The 19,447-nt window shown below is 43.9% G+C and overlaps 1 protein-coding gene across 1 annotated transcript; it reads left to right on the forward strand.

Moving 5' to 3' along the window:
* The first annotated feature begins 4,651 nt into the window (after nt 1-4,651).
* slc40a1 (solute carrier family 40 member 1) lies at nt 4,652-14,323 on the forward strand. The gene is made up of 8 exons (XM_084478977.1): nt 4,652-4,956; nt 5,126-5,193; nt 5,668-5,827; nt 6,172-6,287; nt 8,040-8,166; nt 9,053-9,298; nt 9,848-10,510; nt 11,379-14,323. The coding sequence occupies exons 1-8, from the start codon at nt 4,923-4,925 to the stop codon at nt 11,699-11,701; spliced, it is 1,737 nt and encodes a 578-aa protein (XP_084335103.1). The 5' UTR covers nt 4,652-4,922; the 3' UTR covers nt 11,702-14,323.
* Nucleotides 14,324-19,447: the final 5,124 nt, after the last annotated feature.

Consider the following 19,447-nt stretch of genomic DNA (forward strand, 5'->3'; position numbering starts at 1 on the left):
AAACTGCTTAACCATAATTTAGGACCTAAAGTCTGACAATCTCTGTGGTGTGCTATTGGGCTCGCTATGATCTAAATAAATATGTTAATCATAAAAGCTATCATTTAGCAGACGCTTTTATCCAAATTTACAACGGTTAATACACACCAACGGCGGAGTCAACCATGCAAGGCAACAGCCAGCTGGTCAGGAGCAGTTAGGGTTAAGTGTCTGGCTCAGGGACACATTGACACTAGGAGGAACCGGGGATCGAACTAGCAACCTTCCGGTTACAAGTCAACCTGCTCTACCTCCTGAGCTAAGCCAACCCCATACTCTGCTTTACTCTGGTTTATTCTGGTTTATTTTTTAAGCCTAATCATTGCCTGAGTTCACTTTGGACCACTCCTGTGTTGTCTATTGTGAGATAAACAAACACACGTGCACTTTGTCAACACAGTGGTACATTATTATTGATTTGAAACACCTGTTTACACTTTTCTCTCCAGGAAATGAGGACTGTCTTTTGGGTGAAGGCCTGACCATGTTGTCAATGCCAGACGATGACCGTTTGTGTTTATCATTTCTTTGTCTGGGAGAGAAAAGCTCTCTCAGCCACACACCAAGGTCTTGGAACCACATGAACAATATGGCCACACTCGCTGTTATGTTCAGATCACCACCAAGGTAGTTATTATTATCAGTGTTTCCTTCTTTTTCTGTGGCTGCAGAGGTTACAACCGGTTGTTTGGACTATAACTAACCGATATTGTCTGTTTTTGGCATGACATGTCAATTTACCATTTAAAGCCTTTAGAATATTCAGCTTGTGCTCATTCAGGCTCCATGACACCATTAAATACCAGGCAGTATCCAGCCTCCAATAACTAACCTGAATCAAGACACGCTCATATTGACCCAGCTGCACTAACGGGGTCATCGGCATTGTTGAGCACACTGAAAACATCCCTACCTAACCTTTAACTGTATCGAAACAGTCGGTAAGCCCTCACACACACACACACACACATACATACATACATACATACATACACACTCACACACGCACACACACATACATACAGACACACACTAAAACACACAGACACACACTCATACAGATACACACACACACACACACACACACACACACACACACACACACACACACACACACACACAGACACTGCAGAGACAAAAAACATGACCTGTATGTCTTGTCCATATTGTGTATACCAAGGCTTACTTCCAGACCGCCACCTTACCCATCCCGTCACTGAAATGCATATTGACCCAGCTGCACTAACGGGGTCATCGGCACTGTTGAGCACACTGAAAACATCCCTACCTAACCTTTAACTGTATCGCAACAGTGGGTAAACTCTCAACACGCACACACACACACACACACACACACACACACACACACACACACACACACACACACACACACACACACACAGAGACAGAGACACTGCAGAGACAAAAAACATGACCTGTATGTCTTGTTCATAAAAGATCCATGGTAAGGAACCAGAATCAAGTCCAGTCTTGTGTATACCAAGGCTTACTTCCAGACCGCCACCATACCCATCCCTTCACTGATATGCGGTTGGGTTATTTAAGACCACACACACACACACACACACACACACACACACACACACACACACACATACATATGTCATCACTGTATTTCGGTTCCGAGGAGTGTAAATTTAGCCTGCCGTAAGCAGCCCTTGTTGTTATGCTGCCGTCGGGACCTGAAAGGGAAGCTAGGGAAGCTATGCCGCAAAGAGTTATCCGGGCCGGATCACATGACTGCTAAGGATGACACAGCAGTTGATCGGAGGGAACCGCTGATGACACACTAACCCACTAATAGGGTGGCCGGTAATCTGTTTTTACCTGCTCAATGGACACAAGGGGCCTTAATAGGAACCCAGCAGGTTTACCAAATCCTCCAATAGAGCTCAATGTGTGACAATATAAGGCTATTGTTATCATGTGGCTGAAAATATTCCACAAACCAACTCTGTTTTAGGTTGGTATCCATAAGCCCTCGTCATGGTTTTTAACAACATGGACTCTTTTCTTACTATTGTATTTGTATGTTATTTGTTGGTCTAAATCAGTTTATCTGCAACTGTTGTGGCTTCTCCCCACATAGATATCCGTGTGTTGGAAACATAGAATAAATAATAAAAAGAATACTCAATCAATGTGACCGCATACATACTAACACATTAAGGCCGTTTAGGATACATAAAAATTATGTAATTAGTGAAAATAATAGATGACACTGAGAGTTGAGGATTTTTTGAATGGAGGAATGTTAAACTGTATGTTCAAAGACGTTTTTTTACGTTATTCCTTTTATGTTTTTCTTGATCAAATTCATCAACATGTGTTCCCAGGCATTGTAAATATTTGGATTCCTCTGGTTTAGGTTCAAGTGAGTCAAGCAAATGTTTGTCTGTTTATTTTGAATCTCGTAAGATGCTAGCCAACCACACCTAAGCCCTTAAAAGTGGCCAGCCTAGAGATGAAACAGTACACACATTTCATTGAACATGGATAACATGATGTTGTAGCCTTCATTATGATTCTGGTCCTGGCATGTCCATGATCCCAACAAGATTGTGAATGTTAAAGCATTGTGTGTTTGGGAATGTTTGGCCCATTCACATGGTTTCCCATTTCACTCACTAATGCAAAGGGTTATAGTTAATGAATGGCTTCCTCAGGATTCAAACCAAATGAAGCCAAATGAGGCAATCTCAATTCCAACACACGCACAGTGGTTGTGTGTCTGTGTCTCCTGTGTTAAGGTAGAGGATTGGGTTTAACTGGCGCCACTTGGTTTGGCTTCTTCAAAGAGTCTAATTAAATACCTATAAACGTATTGCTTTTGTTCCTGCCACTGCTTTGTTAAACCCCATGAGAGCAGCAACAAGAGAATCAACACAACGTTCTGCTGTTGCATCAAATACATTGAATATGAAAGGATCTTAAGCATCTTCCAATATGGTGGAATGAATAATAACTGAATAAATGAAAACATAACCACTTACTAAATTATGGACAACGCAATATCAAAACAATATTCATGTTTATCATTGTCATCACGTTTCATTTTTTAGCTCTAGTGAGGTGGGTTAGGTTGAGTCAATGGTCTATGCTGGGAAGCTCTTTCTCATGAAACCGGATTCGGATTCCACCCAGTCCCGCTGTGCCCTCCTCCCTCCAACCAAACCAAATACGTATCATCCACAGATGTGTGAACCAAATGCTTTTGTTATTATCTTTTATTGATGCAGCCCCAAAAGAGGGTGAAAAGATACCATGTCAACAGCTAGGATTCACCGAAAACGTACCAAAGGGTGTGATTTGTGAAATATATGTGGCTGCATGGGTTCCAACTGAGGTTGAACGCAGAGCAAAAACCAGGGCAGAGGTGGTTGCTGTTTTCTGGTGGTCACGTTGAGATAAAGAAACGGTCTAGTTTTTATTTTAGGCATTGCTGTCAATTGCCGCATGGTTAATAGTTAACACCTCTGTAAACTGTGTACTTCTGTATCACTTCTGTATTTATTTCTACAGAATAATGCGTGTAACCAGAATAAATGTATCCTCTTAGACACAGACATTTATATGATTTATACCACAACCTGAAATTAAAAACAAACACATACATTTTGACCACCACAGCCAGGCAAATTGTGCCTAGCTGTACGTCTCAAAAGTGATACAAGTTGAATCAACAATACCAACTCCATCAAATGCTGTAGAGTTTCAGAACAATGAGGAGGATTTAGACCAAAACACCTTATAAATGAAGTCATATACATGAAATAGATGTAAGATAGTTTCAACTTCAGACTTATTTTATAGAATTGTGTGTGTGTGTTGTGTGTGCGTGTGTGTGTATGTGCGTGCCTGCATGTGTGTGTGTGTGTGTGTGTGTGTGTATGTGTGTGTGTGTGTTTGTTAAAGCTTGCACGCTTTTGGGTTTAGTGAAGTCCTTCTGCTGGTTCAAGTTCGAGTTTGATTATTTTTTACCCACTAGGCATTCATATGCAGATAATTTGAACCTGGGCATTACTTGACCACACAATTACATTTCGAAACAAAAGAATACTGTATAACACTAATATCGGAACCCACTCTCTACAACAATGGGCTCTTTGCATGGGAATTCTTGGTCGACATTACCTCCACCCCGCTTGTACAGTGACGTCGAAGTCACGTGAGTCATGACCGTTTATTTACATAATTCTGTTCATAACAAAAAAAACCCTGGTTGGTACCTCTCCCGTCACCGACCAACCGCTGATCAGAACACCTACAGTGGGGCGGTACCTCCCGTTACCAACCAATCACTGAGAGAGACACAGAGAGTGGCCGCTCCCACTGTCGAACCCTTGGTTTTTTTCTGATCCAAGGGTCCGACAGTGGGAGCGGCCACTCTCTGATGCGGCTCATTGATTGGTTGGTAACGGGAGGTTCTGATCAGCGGTTGGTCGGTGACGGGAGAGGTACCAACCAGGTTTTCTTTTTGGTTGTGAACAGAATTCTGTAAATAAATCGTCACGACTCACGTGACTTCGACGTCACTCATGCACTGTATAAGCGGGGTGGAGGTAAACAGAGGCTGTAGTGGCAGCGAGAGCTTCAACTGCAGAACTGAGGCGTGCCTTCAATCGCCTTTGTATTTCATTTTTAGCAAGCCTCCACGGCTGAAATATTTCTTTCCAACTTCAGCTACAGTGTTAGCTAAGTTTGGAGAGGCGAATAGATAGGATAGGATCTGTGGATTTGTTTCTCTGGACATCTCTTTGCAGAGAGAACCCCCATCGCGTCGAAATCCCAAGCCGCATTGACAAAAGGGAAGAAATAGTAATAACATCGTATTGACCTGATTATCACTGGACGATATAACAATGGATAACGCTGCTCCAAAGAAAACATGCTGTGGTAGGTGTCATTGCTTTCTCCAGTTGCATGCAATGCCTTTCTCTGTCACTGCTTTGCATCCTGCACAAACCTGGACGGCCAGCAGGTCCGCTGTAATGAACATGTTTTTTCAACATGTCAAAAATGTCAAACTGAATTTTGTATTTTTTTCTTTCATTAATTATTTCAGAATCTGTTCGGGACTTTTTTACATCTGCAAAGTTCCTTATTTACATGGGACATGCACTGTCAACATGGGTAAGATATTTATATTTTTATTATTCGTCATTTAAAGGATTCCTTATGAATATAGGTCATTGCAATTTAAAAATGACCTATGTCTCATAAATGTCAACCTAGGACAGAGTGACATGACAATTGTTTTCTCGTCATTTCACTCTGATAATACATGGCTGCACTTATGGTCACTATCACCCAGAAATAGCAACTGGTGTCAAGTTAAAAACATTATACAATAACAATGCTTAAACCAAACATAGGCCTATGGTCATTCTTCCACAACCACAAAAGCAACCCCACACACAATAAACTGGATATTCAAAGAAAATGCTAATTAAATAATGATTACAAATAAATATATGCCTAATTCATAAATCTCAGACAGGAACCTCATGTTCATGGATTCGATTTTTTTTTGTACATCTAAATAACCAATGATTGATTGTCTAAAACCATTATGAATAATGAAGTCAACATTAATAAATTTTCCAGGGCGACAGAATGTGGAACTTCGCCGTTGCGGTGTTCCTGGTGGAGCTGTACGGCAACAGCCTGCTGCTCACAGCCGTGTACGGGCTGGTGGTTGCCGGCTCGGTGCTGCTCCTGGGGGCCCTCATAGGGGACTGGGTGGACAGGAACCCCAGACTCAAAGGTACGTTTCTTTTACAACAGGCTAGGAGTGAGTCTGTCTTGAGGATCAAGATTTGAAAATAATGAATAGAAGGAATTAAAGGATATGTAGAAAAAGAAAGAGCCGTTACTTTGCTTAATTCCTTCGGTCAGATTATTAAAAAAATTAAGTTGTATTTTAATGAATGTTATTATCATATATATATTATCGAATAATAGTGATGTTGGTCTCTTAATAATTAATGTAATTAATGTATTAACGTAATAACAGAGTAGAACATCTTCAAACAGCTTGGCCTTTAAGCCTACTTGGGGACATAAATACTGTTGTGGCCCTAACATTTTCCTGCTTTTTTTAACACATAGTGGCACAGACTTCACTACTGGTCCAGAACACCTGTGTTATCTTGTGTGGCATCCTCCTAATGGTCGTGTTCCAGTATAAAGACCAGCTGGGCAGTATGTACAACGGTTGGCTTCTGGTAAGATACTATCCTTCTCCCCCTCGATATATATTGGCTAATCTAGGAGTGAATGTGCAGCGGAGGCATTTAGGTTCTGCTATACCTGTATGGTACTCTGACCCTCAGGTTGACGCCTGGCATGATGGCTCGCTGATAGGAACGTGGTCATGTGAATGGGCCTTTATGGCTCTGATTTTGAGTTCAGTGACAAGTCTGACAGGAGAAAATCTCTCTCTCTCTCTCTCTCTCTCTCTCTCTCTGGTGTTATAATAGTTTTTAGGATCAATATTGAATTGTTTTTGTTGCGTATATGGATCTTGTCCAAGAGCAGAGGCCGAGGGAGAGAGACAGTGAAAGAGAGAAAGAAATAGAGAGGGAGAGAGAGACTATGATGAGAGATGATCAAGACGCAGTTCAATCTGATAGGATTCAGCGTTTTAATGTCAGGGAAACTAAAGTATTTAATCAGAAATCACAAGGACACGGCTTTGTGTTGTAATAGCCCCCTGGTTGTGCTGGTTGACAGTGTGGGCCGTGATCACTATCCCATGATGACCTGGACCGAGGAAGGGAGAGAGGCAGGGGAGGGGAGCAAAGCCTGCCATTTTGAATATTTGTGGAGGTGGAGGGAGAGAGGGAGGGAGAGAAGGGGAGGGAGGGAGGGAGAGAAGGGGAAGGAGGGAGGGAGGGAGGGAGGGGTGAAACAGGAGACTGAGTGTCTTGTTGTCAAGAGTGGCTGTGTAGTCAGCATGTTCTTCTAGGGCCGGTCACATGAGAGTATTTGTAAAGTTCATCTTACACTTAATGGTATATTTGATTGCAACTCCTTTACATTTTTTGTTTATATTTCACACTTAAGTTGACAATGTAAACTTATGTTTCCCATTTGAATGAAGCTCCTTTGAATTGTATTGAATTGAAATTGAGAGAGAGAGAGAGAGAGAGAGAGAGAGAGAGAGAGAGAGAGAGAGAGAGCAACAGGAAGAGAGAGAAAAATAGAGAGACACACACACACACACACACACACACAGGGAGAGAGAGAGCAACAGGAAGAGAGAGAAAAATAGAGAGAGACACACACACACACACACACACACACACACAGGGAGAGACACACACGACAGAAAGAGAGAGGGGGAGAAAGAGAGATAGAGAGAGAGAGAGCAGGGGGGAGACACACACACACACACACACACATACTCACAGAAGACACAAGAACGAGAGCGAGTGGGACACATGTACACCATGGTGGGGCCCGTTGGGTCGAAATTGTTCCCATGCCGACCACCAACAGAGCCCCGCTTCTCTTTATAGTAGAGAACAACGGGAGGCATGAGATAGTGGGACCCGACACACTGGCCTGTGCGTGTTGGCCATTGTAGAGGTTTCCAGACAAATATGCTAAGAGATTAGGCCATCCAGTTATTCGCCCTACTGGGTTGACAGTCACATGCTTGGTATTAGACCAGAATTCCGCCAGTTCCATAATGTTGCCATGTGTTCTCTATTGGAAGAGATTTTCTTTATCCCCACCAAGGAAATGCTCTCTATATTTCACATTGGCATTACTTTATTACTTTCTTATACATTTTTCTTTTCAAAAACATACTAGAGCATTGTTTGATGAGCAGAAAGTTACAGCAACAACGGATGATTGGCTTTTTATCCGTAAATTGTAATTTTAATCTGAATGAAATATTGATATATTGTCACAAACAAAATGATAAGTGAAGGGAAATAAAAAAATGTGTTCTAATTCCTCCTTCTCAGACTGTCTGCTACATCATGGTGATCTCCATCGCTAACATCGCTAACCTTGCTAGCACAGCTACAGCCATCACCATCCAGAGGGACTGGGTGGTGGTGGTGGCTGGGCAGGATAGCAGCACACTAGCCGGTGAGTAGCACACACACACACACACACACACACACACACACACACACACACACACACACACACACACACACACACACACACACACACACACACACACACACACACTGTGTGTAACAGTGTTTGTTTGTACAGTGTTGATACAAGGGGTACACTATGATGGGTGGAAGCAGACAGGTGCAGGCCTTCAATTTGTGTGTGTGTGTGTGTGCGTGCGTGCGTGCGCGTGCACACACACACACACACACACACACACACACACACACACACACACACACACACACACACACACACACACACACACACACACACACTATGATCCATGATCTCCACGTCTGATATAGGCCCCCCCAGCCCTCCCTATGACCATTAGTGAGAGCACGTGTGCAATGGAAAGTTGAACTTTGAACCCATTCGTTAGCTGAGTCACTGTCGATTGTGCGCATTATGTTTACAACCTTTGCCGTCGGTTGGTACAGTAAATGTTCCAGGCATTGTGGAAAGTTAATGACTTTGAATACTTCTGTGACTGTAATTCTGTAATTCACAGGCTGTTGAGGTCAGCCACCACAGTTTATATTTTCTTATCTGCTCCGCTGAACTCGTTCAACGTGCTTTGTGTTTTACGACCTGCTGTGATAGGTTCACAATCAAATGTACCAATAACGTTTTCCGGGATTTCTTCCAAACAGAGAGGTCTATATGACAGTCTCCATTGACATCATTCCCCCCTTACCTAAATTGACATTGAACCCTCCCCCTAACTCAAACATTCACTTGTATACATTTGGCAGATGCCTTTATCCAAAGCAATCAAAGCCTACACCCCAAAAACGGAGCGAACTTCAAACAAAGCCCTACAATCTCTTTTCTCCTACGGTCTGAACAGACATGAATGCCACGGTGCGGATCATCGATCAGCTCACCAACATCCTGGCCCCCATGCTGGTGGGCCAGATCATGGCGTTCGGCTCTCACTTCATCGGCTGCGGGTTCATCTCCGGCTGGAACCTGTGCTCCATGTGTCTGGAGTACGCCCTGCTCTGGAAGGTCTACCAGAAGACCCCGGCACTGGCCGTCAAGGGAGGACAGAAGGCGCAAGAGCAGGAGCTCAAGCAGCTCGGCTCGCCCAGAGGTAACCAGGATGTCTTTGTTTACTTATGCTCACCACTGCCCCCCTGTCCAATGTTCCTGTCTGGGATTCATGGAGTCTGTTGTAACGTAGGCACTCAGTGGTACGCCATTTCTCAATGTTTTAAATAAAATACAATACGAATACAAAGGAAAGTGTTAAGGTTACGGAGACATACATAGAACTGCAAAGGCTGATGATAGTAAAGCATGGTAACCTTCATATTCAATTCATGTACTTCTCATGAAGTCATGAAGTCATGAAGTTCATGAAGTTAATGATCGGTGGAGGTTGTTCCAGTTTACATGCGTGAGGAGTCCAGACCGAAACCTATTCTATTCCTATCTATTCTTTAACTTACCACCTACGACTATACCCTTTTTTTTTAAACCCGAAACAGCTCTCAGTGAATGTTGTCATTCATGTGCATATAAGGCTGAGGAATCTTGCTGAAGAACGCAGACATTGGTGTTAAAAACCCCCTAACAAACAAAACACACACTATCCCCGCTCACCTCCTCCCCCCCGCCTTCGTCTCCCCCCACCGCTTAGACCTGGAGAACGGCCTGACTCCCGAAGAGTCCTCCCAGCCCCTGATGACGGACGGCGTGGCAGTGGTGGCCAGACCCGCCCCCTCCACCAAGGAGACCAGCTGCTGCTACCAGGTGACGGAGCCCCTGCGCACCCTGAAGGCCGGCTGGGTGTCCTACTACAACCAGAACATCTTCTTCGCCGGCATGTCCCTGTCCTTCCTGTACATGACGGTGCTGGGCTTCGACTGCATCACCACGGGCTACGCCTACACGCAGGGCCTCAACGGCTCGGTGCTCAGCCTGCTCATGGGCGCGTCGGCCGTGGCGGGCATCTGCGGCACCGTGGCCTTCACTTGGGTGCGCAAGAAGTGCGGCCTCATCCGCACCGGCTTCCTCTCGGGCGTGGCCCAGCTGTCCTGCCTGATGCTGTGCGTGGCGTCCGTCTTCGCGCCGGGCAGCCCGCTGGACCTGAGCGTCTCGCCCTTCCTGGACCTGTACAGCCACCTGGTGGGCGACCGGGGGGTCCTGCCCGAGGCAGACCACAGCCTCACGCGGGGGCTGACCGGGGACATCCTGTCCGGGAACGCCACCACCGCGTCGGCGCCGCTGGAGGAGCTGCCGCCGCTGCAGTCCTACATGTCCGTCGGCCTGCTGTTCGCCGGGGTCATCGCCGCGAGGCTCGGTGAGTGACGTGGTGGGACGGACGGACGGACGGGGGGGGGGTTGAGTTGTTTAGGGTTTTAGTACGATTTTCTTTTTTGCGCTTGAGATCACTAGACTGGTTTTTGATTTTAGTTTTTGAGCAGACACCTTTAGCCAAAAGCAAATTCCTAGAAATTGGGAATCAAATCCAGTAACCCTTGTGACTTGGAGTCAACACCCAACTGCCGCAACTGCCCTATCTGCACCTTGCCCTTGATTGTTTTGCAAAAGTCGAAAGCGTGACAAAAATATTTATTGTCTCTTGTAAAAGGTTGTAAAATGACTTCCTAAAACTGGCTCAGCATTAAAAAAAGCAGGATGTCTCACACCTTTACAACCCTTACGTTGTACCCTCATCGTTACGTAACGATGGGTAGAAGGCCATCTCTGCATGTCACTGCAATATCTGCAATCTTTGACACCAATAATTACATAGTCATAATGACTACAGTAGCTGCAATTCATTGTTTATGCAGCTCTTGAAACTACCTGCTCCACCAAAACGTTGTTGGTCTTCTTGTCACAATAACTGGGACTATTTAACCTCAACTTTACTTCTCATGCCATTCTCATTGTGCAATTTTTCCATCTCAATACTTCATGTTTCACATTAACGTGCAATATCCCAGCATTTGAGCCGGGTGATAGTTACATTACGTTTATTAGACATTTTATGTCTAATATGAATCTAATTTGTAAATATTTAACATTGTGTTATTCTATTAAAAAAGATATATTCTTCCTTTTTTGAGACAGCAACATTTTCCCTCAGGATGAATAAAGTACTCTCTCTCTAAATAAATAAATCTCTATCTATCTATCTCTCTACCCCCCTCCTCCCCTTCCAGGCCTGTGGTCGTTCGACCTTACCGTGACGCAGCTCATCCAAGAGAGCGTGGCGGAGTCGGAGCGCGGGGTGATTAACGGCGTCCAGAACTCCATGAACTACCTCCTGGACCTCCTGCACTTCATCATGGTGATCCTGGCGCCCAACCCCGAAGCCTTTGGCGTGCTTGTCCTCATCTCCGTGTCTTTTGTGGCCATGGGCCACGCCATGTACTTCAGGTTTGCCTTCAAGAGCCTGGGCACTCGCATCTTCCTCTGCTGCTCGCCGGAGCAGAAAGCCATTGAGGCGATAGTAGACAGCCCCTCACTTCCCACCACCGTCTAAAGCCTGTTGAAGGCGCTTGTCTCTGGGTACATAGCTCATGATAGCCTTATAGCTCAACCTGTCCTTTCTTTATATACACACACCAGACTAACATTGGTTTGCTTGTATTTGGGATGCTACTGCCACCCCAGATACAACATTAGCCGGGCCATTGATTTAGCGTTAACTCTTAGAAGTACTTCCATAGAATCCAGTGCTTATAGAAACTAACCAAAAAAGTGTGGATTAGGCAGGGTTTTAGGTACTGCTAGTTTGGCTTGCGACTCTGATCCTTTCGGCAACAGGCGTGTGACCCTGATATGGGCTCACACCCATAGTTAGAGAGCAGATCTTGACCCAGACCTTTCTCCAAGGTGCTGAGAAAGACAGATGGTAAAGAAACCTTAGAGGCTGGGCCGGTCTGTCTCCCCAGGGTAGCTTTGTGGGCTGAATGTAGAGCGGTTTGGGATAACCACAGCCCAGCAATAGTTCACAAAAATGGTAGAATAGTGATAGTGACTTCAACGGTGCTAAAGCTATTTATTTCTGTGAGCTCACTCTGTGATAGCACAGTCCCAGGTCTCCGTAACCGATAACTGAGAGCAACAAAACAAGGGCTATCTTATCTAGGGTGACGCTGCTAACTTAGCCACACAATAAACTGGGGGCTAGAGTCTTTATTAAGCATTTTATTGAGGGTAATGCAAAATATTTATTCTTTAAATGCAAACTGCAGGTTTTTGTTGATGTATTGTCAGTATTGTAATCTTGCAGGTAACGGTTGTGCCATGGCAAGCGTTCCTATGCATCCATTTCTAGCAGAGCTCTCAATAACCAAAGTGGAAGTCCTTATATGGCATATATGGAAGTGAGGGAAGGTCAGTCTGTCTAAAGCATCCAAATACGTGTATTTTCACTATGTAGTTTTTCTAATTCTCTGATAGGCTCATTCCGTCCCCTAGATATATTCCTTGACTTCTTCTTGAGATTGTACTTAATTGTTCAATGTAGGTTACATATACTGTAGTGATCGATTTTCTTTTTCCATCCCCTTTGATTTCGTTTCACCTTTTTGTTCTTGTTTTTCGTCCACTTAAGACGACCTTTAATCATGATGATTGTTGTTACACAGGCACTTTAAGCAATAGACATCCATTGTTGAACCCCAATAAGACCATCAGGAATTTCATTGAACATATTTTTGCACAAGGCTGAAATCCTGATTTCCCCCCCATAACCCCCCCTGTGGTGTAGAAAGAGAGAGAGAGAATATAAAGATTGTACCATACCAGGTTAACCTTGCAGCCATCCCAAGTTTACCTCAGACGGCCCTGCTCGCCTGCTGGCAAGCGGCAGTCCTTCCCAGTTTGTCCAGTGGGACTGCCACTTTCTGTGGACCTGTACTTTTGACTAAGAAGAGTGTTTTCACTATCCTTGATACTGTAACTGTAAGCCTTCATCCGAGGTGGAAAGCAATTTGCGTGCTCTAGAAATTGCTAAAATGTTAAAACAAACGGATAACAAATCGAACGATAAATCGTTAAACCTCAAAATGATTGGGTTAGGCCACAACAAAATCGAATGATGTACAGTACTTCTACAGCCATTGAGAAGCGTTTTAAACAAAAACAACAATTTAAAAAGACTTCAAATGTCATACATGAAACCATTGGAGCACAGTAGCTGTTGGAGTAGCTACCGCCAGCTTTCCACCTCGGACTTACAAACGATCACAGACTGCCGCGGTTTATGAAGCCTTACTATTCTCAGCCTGCCTTGGCTCCACATACATGCACATGTGATGGGAGGTAGCATTGGTTCGCCTCACCCCAGCCCACAGAATAACCTGAGCTGGTCTAATAAGGCAAGGTCTTTGGGCGACTCAATACACAAATATTCCTGTGGGAAAACGTAGCTTAGCCAAGCCAGCTGTGGACTCACAGTGGGCCTTTCTTCAGACTTTTGGAACCGCAGTCAGAACAGGTCCGGTCAGGTGTTTTTTCAAACGTGTATAAGAGTGTACATTTGCCAAGAAACAAGCCAGAGTTCAGGTTGTTAAGCAGTTTTTTAACATGCATTGGGACAAAGCCACATAGCATATTGTTAGGGGTCTTTTTCAGGAATTCACTTATAGCAGACTGTAGTACAACTACTACTACTACATATTTGCATCAGCCATCAATCCATTCTAAGCATTGAGTACACTTTTGGAATAATGTACAAATATTTTTTGTGTATGCTGTATCATGTTATGCTGTTGTTGAAACACGTTGAAATACGTTTTTGTATCTGTTTTTATAAACTTAGTGTTAACATTGTGTGTTTCTAATTAAGGTTTTCCGGAGGATATTGTTTTTGACTTTGCCCGCTGTGTACAAAGCAATGCTCTTTCAAAAGGCTTATCATTAAAGTAAGAAAGCATGTAATATCGTATGTAACATAGTGCTTGAATATTGACAACAAATATCTCCAGTGATATTTTTTGATTTAGATCATTAAATCATTAGAAAACATGAGTAAAATAACAGCTGGCTGCATTGATTGAATAAAATGTATATGTAACGATTGCACTCCATTGAATGAGAGAAGAGTTAATACAACATGTATTGCATGAAGTCTCACAAATAAAGAAAATCGTATTAAAGAACACACAAGTCTCGTTTCTCAAGTGGCAATTTTTTTCCCGATGGCGTCGAACCCGGTTCTTAAACCATGGATTCGGGGACTGGGCTGTGCAGCTATGTCATATGATTGACTAGTTTAACCTGTGCTTCACGTTTGCTGATATGTTCACCCAATACCCTTTGAAACTTTAGACCACAGAATTTGGAGTCAACACATCACATTGCGCATCACTGACAGTGACTGACCCACTTAAAGCTAGAGTATGGAAATAGCATTTTTGTCATATTTGTTGAAATTATCTTAACAACCCGCTATCCACAACATATCTGGAGTGATCTCAGGCCTGTAATAAACCCCAATCATTTCATTCTGCCTGAATGAAATGGCCTACCTGTTGCATCTACCCCTAGAGTACCTGTCTGCACAATCATGACACTCTGATACTTTCAAAATCGAATCGCGCTCTTGCTGGTTTTCCCTTATTGCGTACCCTAGCTTCAATTCTGACGTTCATATTCATTTTTTGAGTAAAGTTGATTGGATATTCAGTCTGGGCCCCAGAGGATGAGGGTCAAGCTCTGCGTGGCCCTGGTTTATAAACGGTTTGAGAAGGGCTGACCGTAGAGAACAAACACGTTTCAGGGCTACCGCCAGCTCTGTGTGGGCCCACTTGAGCTGCTGCTACACAGACAGGGTCACATTCCAAATGGGGGATAACTGAGTACAAAAAAAGAAAAAAAAAAGGACAGAAAGAAAAAAAACATGCGATTGAAGCAGGCCTGTGTTCAGTGGTCTGACTTTAAGCCCGGCACTATGATCCAGAGTTTCATGCACACTGAGAAGACAAAAAGTGACCTTTTTTTTATGCATGGCTTATCGAAACGCGGGCACAGCAGGGCTTTCACCGACCAGCATGGACTCGTGCTCCAGATTATACCAATCTGAGAGATTTTGAAAACACTATCGACAAGGTAGTAAATGTGTCAAATGTTAATGATGCAATTGGTTTTGTGGTTCATAAGATGCACAAACTTTCCTTTTTCTGTTTTAACGTCTCTGCAATGGAGGAATGTGCCTGAAAGTCTCGTGTTGGCCCACAAGACAGGAAACGAACAATCAAATAAATACAGAAAAAAAATGATTAAACATGACCCTCTTACTTCACTTCTCTCTCACTTCTCTCTGAGAGAGAAGTGTGCATGTGACAGAGGGGTTAATTACATTATGTCCAAGAAGTCCAATGTCTACCACGAAGAAACTAGGGCTGGAGATAAGTGTGCGGAAAACTGATAACAATTTATGTAAATGATCTAAAAGGACTTTTGGAACGGATCTATCGGATGTGAAACATAATGATATTGGCTGATAAAAGCCTCATGGTACCAGGTATTGAGTCGGCCTGTGCCTGGATTAGTTCTCATTAAAGTATAGGCAGGAAGTGTTTTTCAGCGTAAACACATTCCATCATCTTTACTGTATGTAATATAATATGGTGATGTTGCGGTTCAGTCCCACACTTTAGCGTGGACTTTGCTGATGCTGAGCATAATGGTGAACGTATAATTTTTTATTGGGAAATACAAATGATTGGGCTAATAGTTTCAAGGTTAACAGTTGATACAAATACTGTAAATACAACAGAGACATATCAATGTCTGAGACATATCAATGTCATTATCGTGATGTGCCTCATTTAAAAAAATAAAAAAATATATATATATACATGTATTGCCCCTATAGTCCACACTGTTGGTATGTCAAGACCACGGAATGAGCAAATATCTTAAGAAACATGACAAAAAACCTAACAAAATCTCCTCATCAGCAGAAAAGCCTCGGGGGGAGATAAATAAGGTTATGAAATGCGTCTTTGCGTTTCTTTTTCTACCCGACCAGACACCATCTGAGGGCTTTAGGGGTTAGTTGTCCAACGGCCCTGGAATGTCGGCCTGGGAAGCCCTTTGAAAACTGAAGTAGAGACACAGTGCTGTACAAATACACAGGACTTGACAAAATGACACAAAGGAATTATTAGAATGAATTATTCTACACACTCAAGTCACTTCTTACTGTACTTCACCATTCCAATTCATGCTGATGGATAGACTTAAGCTATACTTGAAAGCTATGTACAAATATTGCAATATAATCACTAAGCAACTTATATAACCAGCTTTGACCCGTGCATGTTGACCTACATTGAACTACATGCTTTGACACACAAAATAACCCACATTTCTCACAAACTGTTATGGCTTACTAGGTAAATTGCAGGCTTTTTAATGCTGAAATGTGTTTGAAACTTTCAAAGTTAATTGATCACATTTTAAAGTTTGAGTGAGTGTGCATCTGTTTGTTTGCATCAATACAAATGTATGTGTTCAGGTTTGCCTCTGTGTGTTTGTCTAGACCGTTTCTGCACGGTCATGGTTTGGTGATCCCCCCCCTCTCTGTTCCCTCTGTTGGGCAACAACTGTCGGTTTCCCCCTCTGAGTCATCTTCCTCTTTCTCGCACTCCATTTCCTCCTCTGGCTGTTTTTTTCTTCCAAGGGGATATAATAATGACGGGGCATTTTGGGCATGAAATCAGCATGTTTCCTCGTGTTTCCAACAGGAAATGGCAACAAGCATCCTAAGCACTCATGGCCTCTTGTGCCTCTGCATGACAACACACTTTTCATTGCTGCATAATACCTACACGTTTTTATTCTGCCAGATACCACTTTATAGGGACGGACGTGTTCAAGCAGCAACACATTGAATCAAACGTGAGGTCAAGTAAGGGTGAAAGTGAGTGAGTTTATTCCCTGCTGTCAGAACGGAGCTGAGCAGGGAGCTGACGAACAAAGGAGGGAAGCTATTGTTAACAGTCATGTTTACTTCTAGAGAAATACAGATTAGTTTGTGTTCAACTGCAACTTAACTGACAATTTATACCATCATTGCTAGCTTTTACAGTTCAAAGTCTTCCCACACAGACAATAAAGTGGAGGGTAATATTCATGTAGACGCAAATATTGAGTGGTGTTCAGCTCTATTTGGAAACTAAACTACTACATCCATTTGCTTTTATGAACACATACATACATAAACATCCTCAACAAACCATGAAGTGACATTTGATGTTAATGTAATAGTAAATTATAAATACATTTTCTGTTTTACTGTTAAATTAAACATAACTTACAATATAATCTTAAAATAAACAAAACGAAAGTGGTGCTTTGCGATTTGTAGACATCTCGTTATCACCATGGTTACCCACCTCTTTGATAGCTACAGAGGCCTGTGGAAGCAGGATTATTTGTGTATAAAAACCTTTAAAAGCCTGTTTATCACTGATTAAGAGTTAAACCAATATTTGATTCAGTCCACCTATTCTAGTATCTATCTTGAATAAACATAGTAAAGTATAGTAAGTAACCCCCCACCCTCCACCCCCCCCCCCCCCAACCCTCTCTCTTCCCAACAAGGTAAGAGAAGCTACGGTGTATGTTGTCCTGGCCTGTCTGGCCTGTCCTGGCCTGTAAGGTGTCAGTATGCTACTTCCAAAATGTTGTGTCGTCTGCGACCGGGGTTGTGCTGTGAATTCAGTTCTTGTTCTCATACAGCCATGGTAACAGGTACACAAGGTGAAGGTGGTGGTGTGACCATGTTGTGGGTGAGGAAGTGGAGCTGGGGGCCGCTGAGCCGCTAGATGTTGTCCTCTCAGCCGTTCCAGGGTGTCCTCACATGGGGTCACCAAGGCCCGAGTCACCCCGTACCGTGCACAGCACCCGCTGGGAGAAGAGAGGCCATGACTCACTCCTTTTCGCTATGTCACCCACATATCTCCCATCGACTACTAAACTACTAGATAGGGGCGGGATTAGCTCAGGAGGTAGAGCGGGTTGGCTGGTAACTGAAAGGTTGCTGGTTCGATCACCGGCTCCTCCTTGCTCCTCCTTGTGTGTCGTGGTGTCCCTGAGCAAGATGCCTCACCCTACTTGCTCCTGACGAGCTGGCTGTTGCCCTGCGTGGTTGACTCCGCCGTCGGTGTGTGAATGTGTGCATGAATGGGTGAATGTCAGTCGACACTGTAAAGCGCTTTGGATGAAAGTGCTATATAAATGAGGACCAATTACCATTATATCTAATCTGGTGCTATGTTACAAGATGGAGTAGGATTACAAGCAGTACGTTGGTTACAGGACTTGTAAGGATCAAACATGGGCTAATAATGTGTTGTGTCTGACTGTTTGAAAACTGGCTTGTCTGGATTCTGGCCGAGTGTGCACTACGTTGTTTGGAGTTAAGTGTTATTTACTCAAGATGTTTTTGGAAACCTTGTGCTTTGTGTATAACTGGACAGAGTGCAACGGGAGTTCTTCCACCAGTGGACCCTGGATCACTTTGAGGGGGTGAAGGCTCTGGACTCCCGGGGCGACTGGCTGGCCTCCGTGGAGCAGAGGAGAACCAAGGTGCTGGAGATCCACCTTAAGCTGTGAGCTGTGTGTGTGCGTGCGTGCGTGCGTGTGTGTGTGTGTGTGTGTGTGTGTGCGTGTGTGGACGTCAGCCAGCCAGCAGGCTGACGTCCAAGGAGGTGCTTCACTCCGCTGTAAGAGAGCCAGAGGAGGAAGAGAAACCAGAAAGGTGGAACCAGCTATGGAAAAAAAAAAGAAGCACAACTGAACTAGTTAAACCTTTCCCACGCGGCCCGATGAGTGCACTTGGACAACACCGTGTGGATGAATGAGTCTCTTCTCCCAGCGACTCGTGCCACAAAACAAACAAATCACAGTGACTTCAACAGCTGATGCAAACTTTGATGAAGTACACACCGACACACATACACACACACACACACACACACACACACACACACATAGTACAGTCCTGCGTTTACAGGCTACCCACGCCTCACACACACACACACACACACACACACACACACACACACACACACATATTTCCAGGAATCTAGCAATGTGAGGTCTTCTGCTTTGTGGGGCCAAGGCAGGGAAACGTCCACATCCAACAGCGTCCACGGTTGGAGGCCCACGAGGAGGCCCGGACTAAAGGCACCCATAGGGGGCAGGGTTGACACAAGGTGCACGGGGCAGCTGTCACAACATCTGGCTAGACACCGCGTGTTTAGTGTTC

This window comes from Micromesistius poutassou (genome assembly GCF_964030765.1).
Source record: "Micromesistius poutassou genome assembly, chromosome: 14".
NCBI lineage: Eukaryota > Metazoa > Chordata > Actinopteri > Gadiformes > Gadidae > Micromesistius > Micromesistius poutassou.

Bases quoted from the DNA above. Each gene is read 5' to 3' on its own strand.
- slc40a1 (XM_084478977.1), top strand. From the start codon at position 4,923: ATGGATAACGCTGCTCCAAAGAAAACATGCTGTG. The intron at 8,167-9,052 runs GTGAGTAGCACA...CGGTCTGAACAG, and splicing joins GGATAGCAGCACACTAGCCG to ACATGAATGCCACGGTGCGG. The intron at 10,511-11,378 runs GTGAGTGACGTG...CTCCCCTTCCAG, and splicing joins GGTCATCGCCGCGAGGCTCG to GCCTGTGGTCGTTCGACCTT.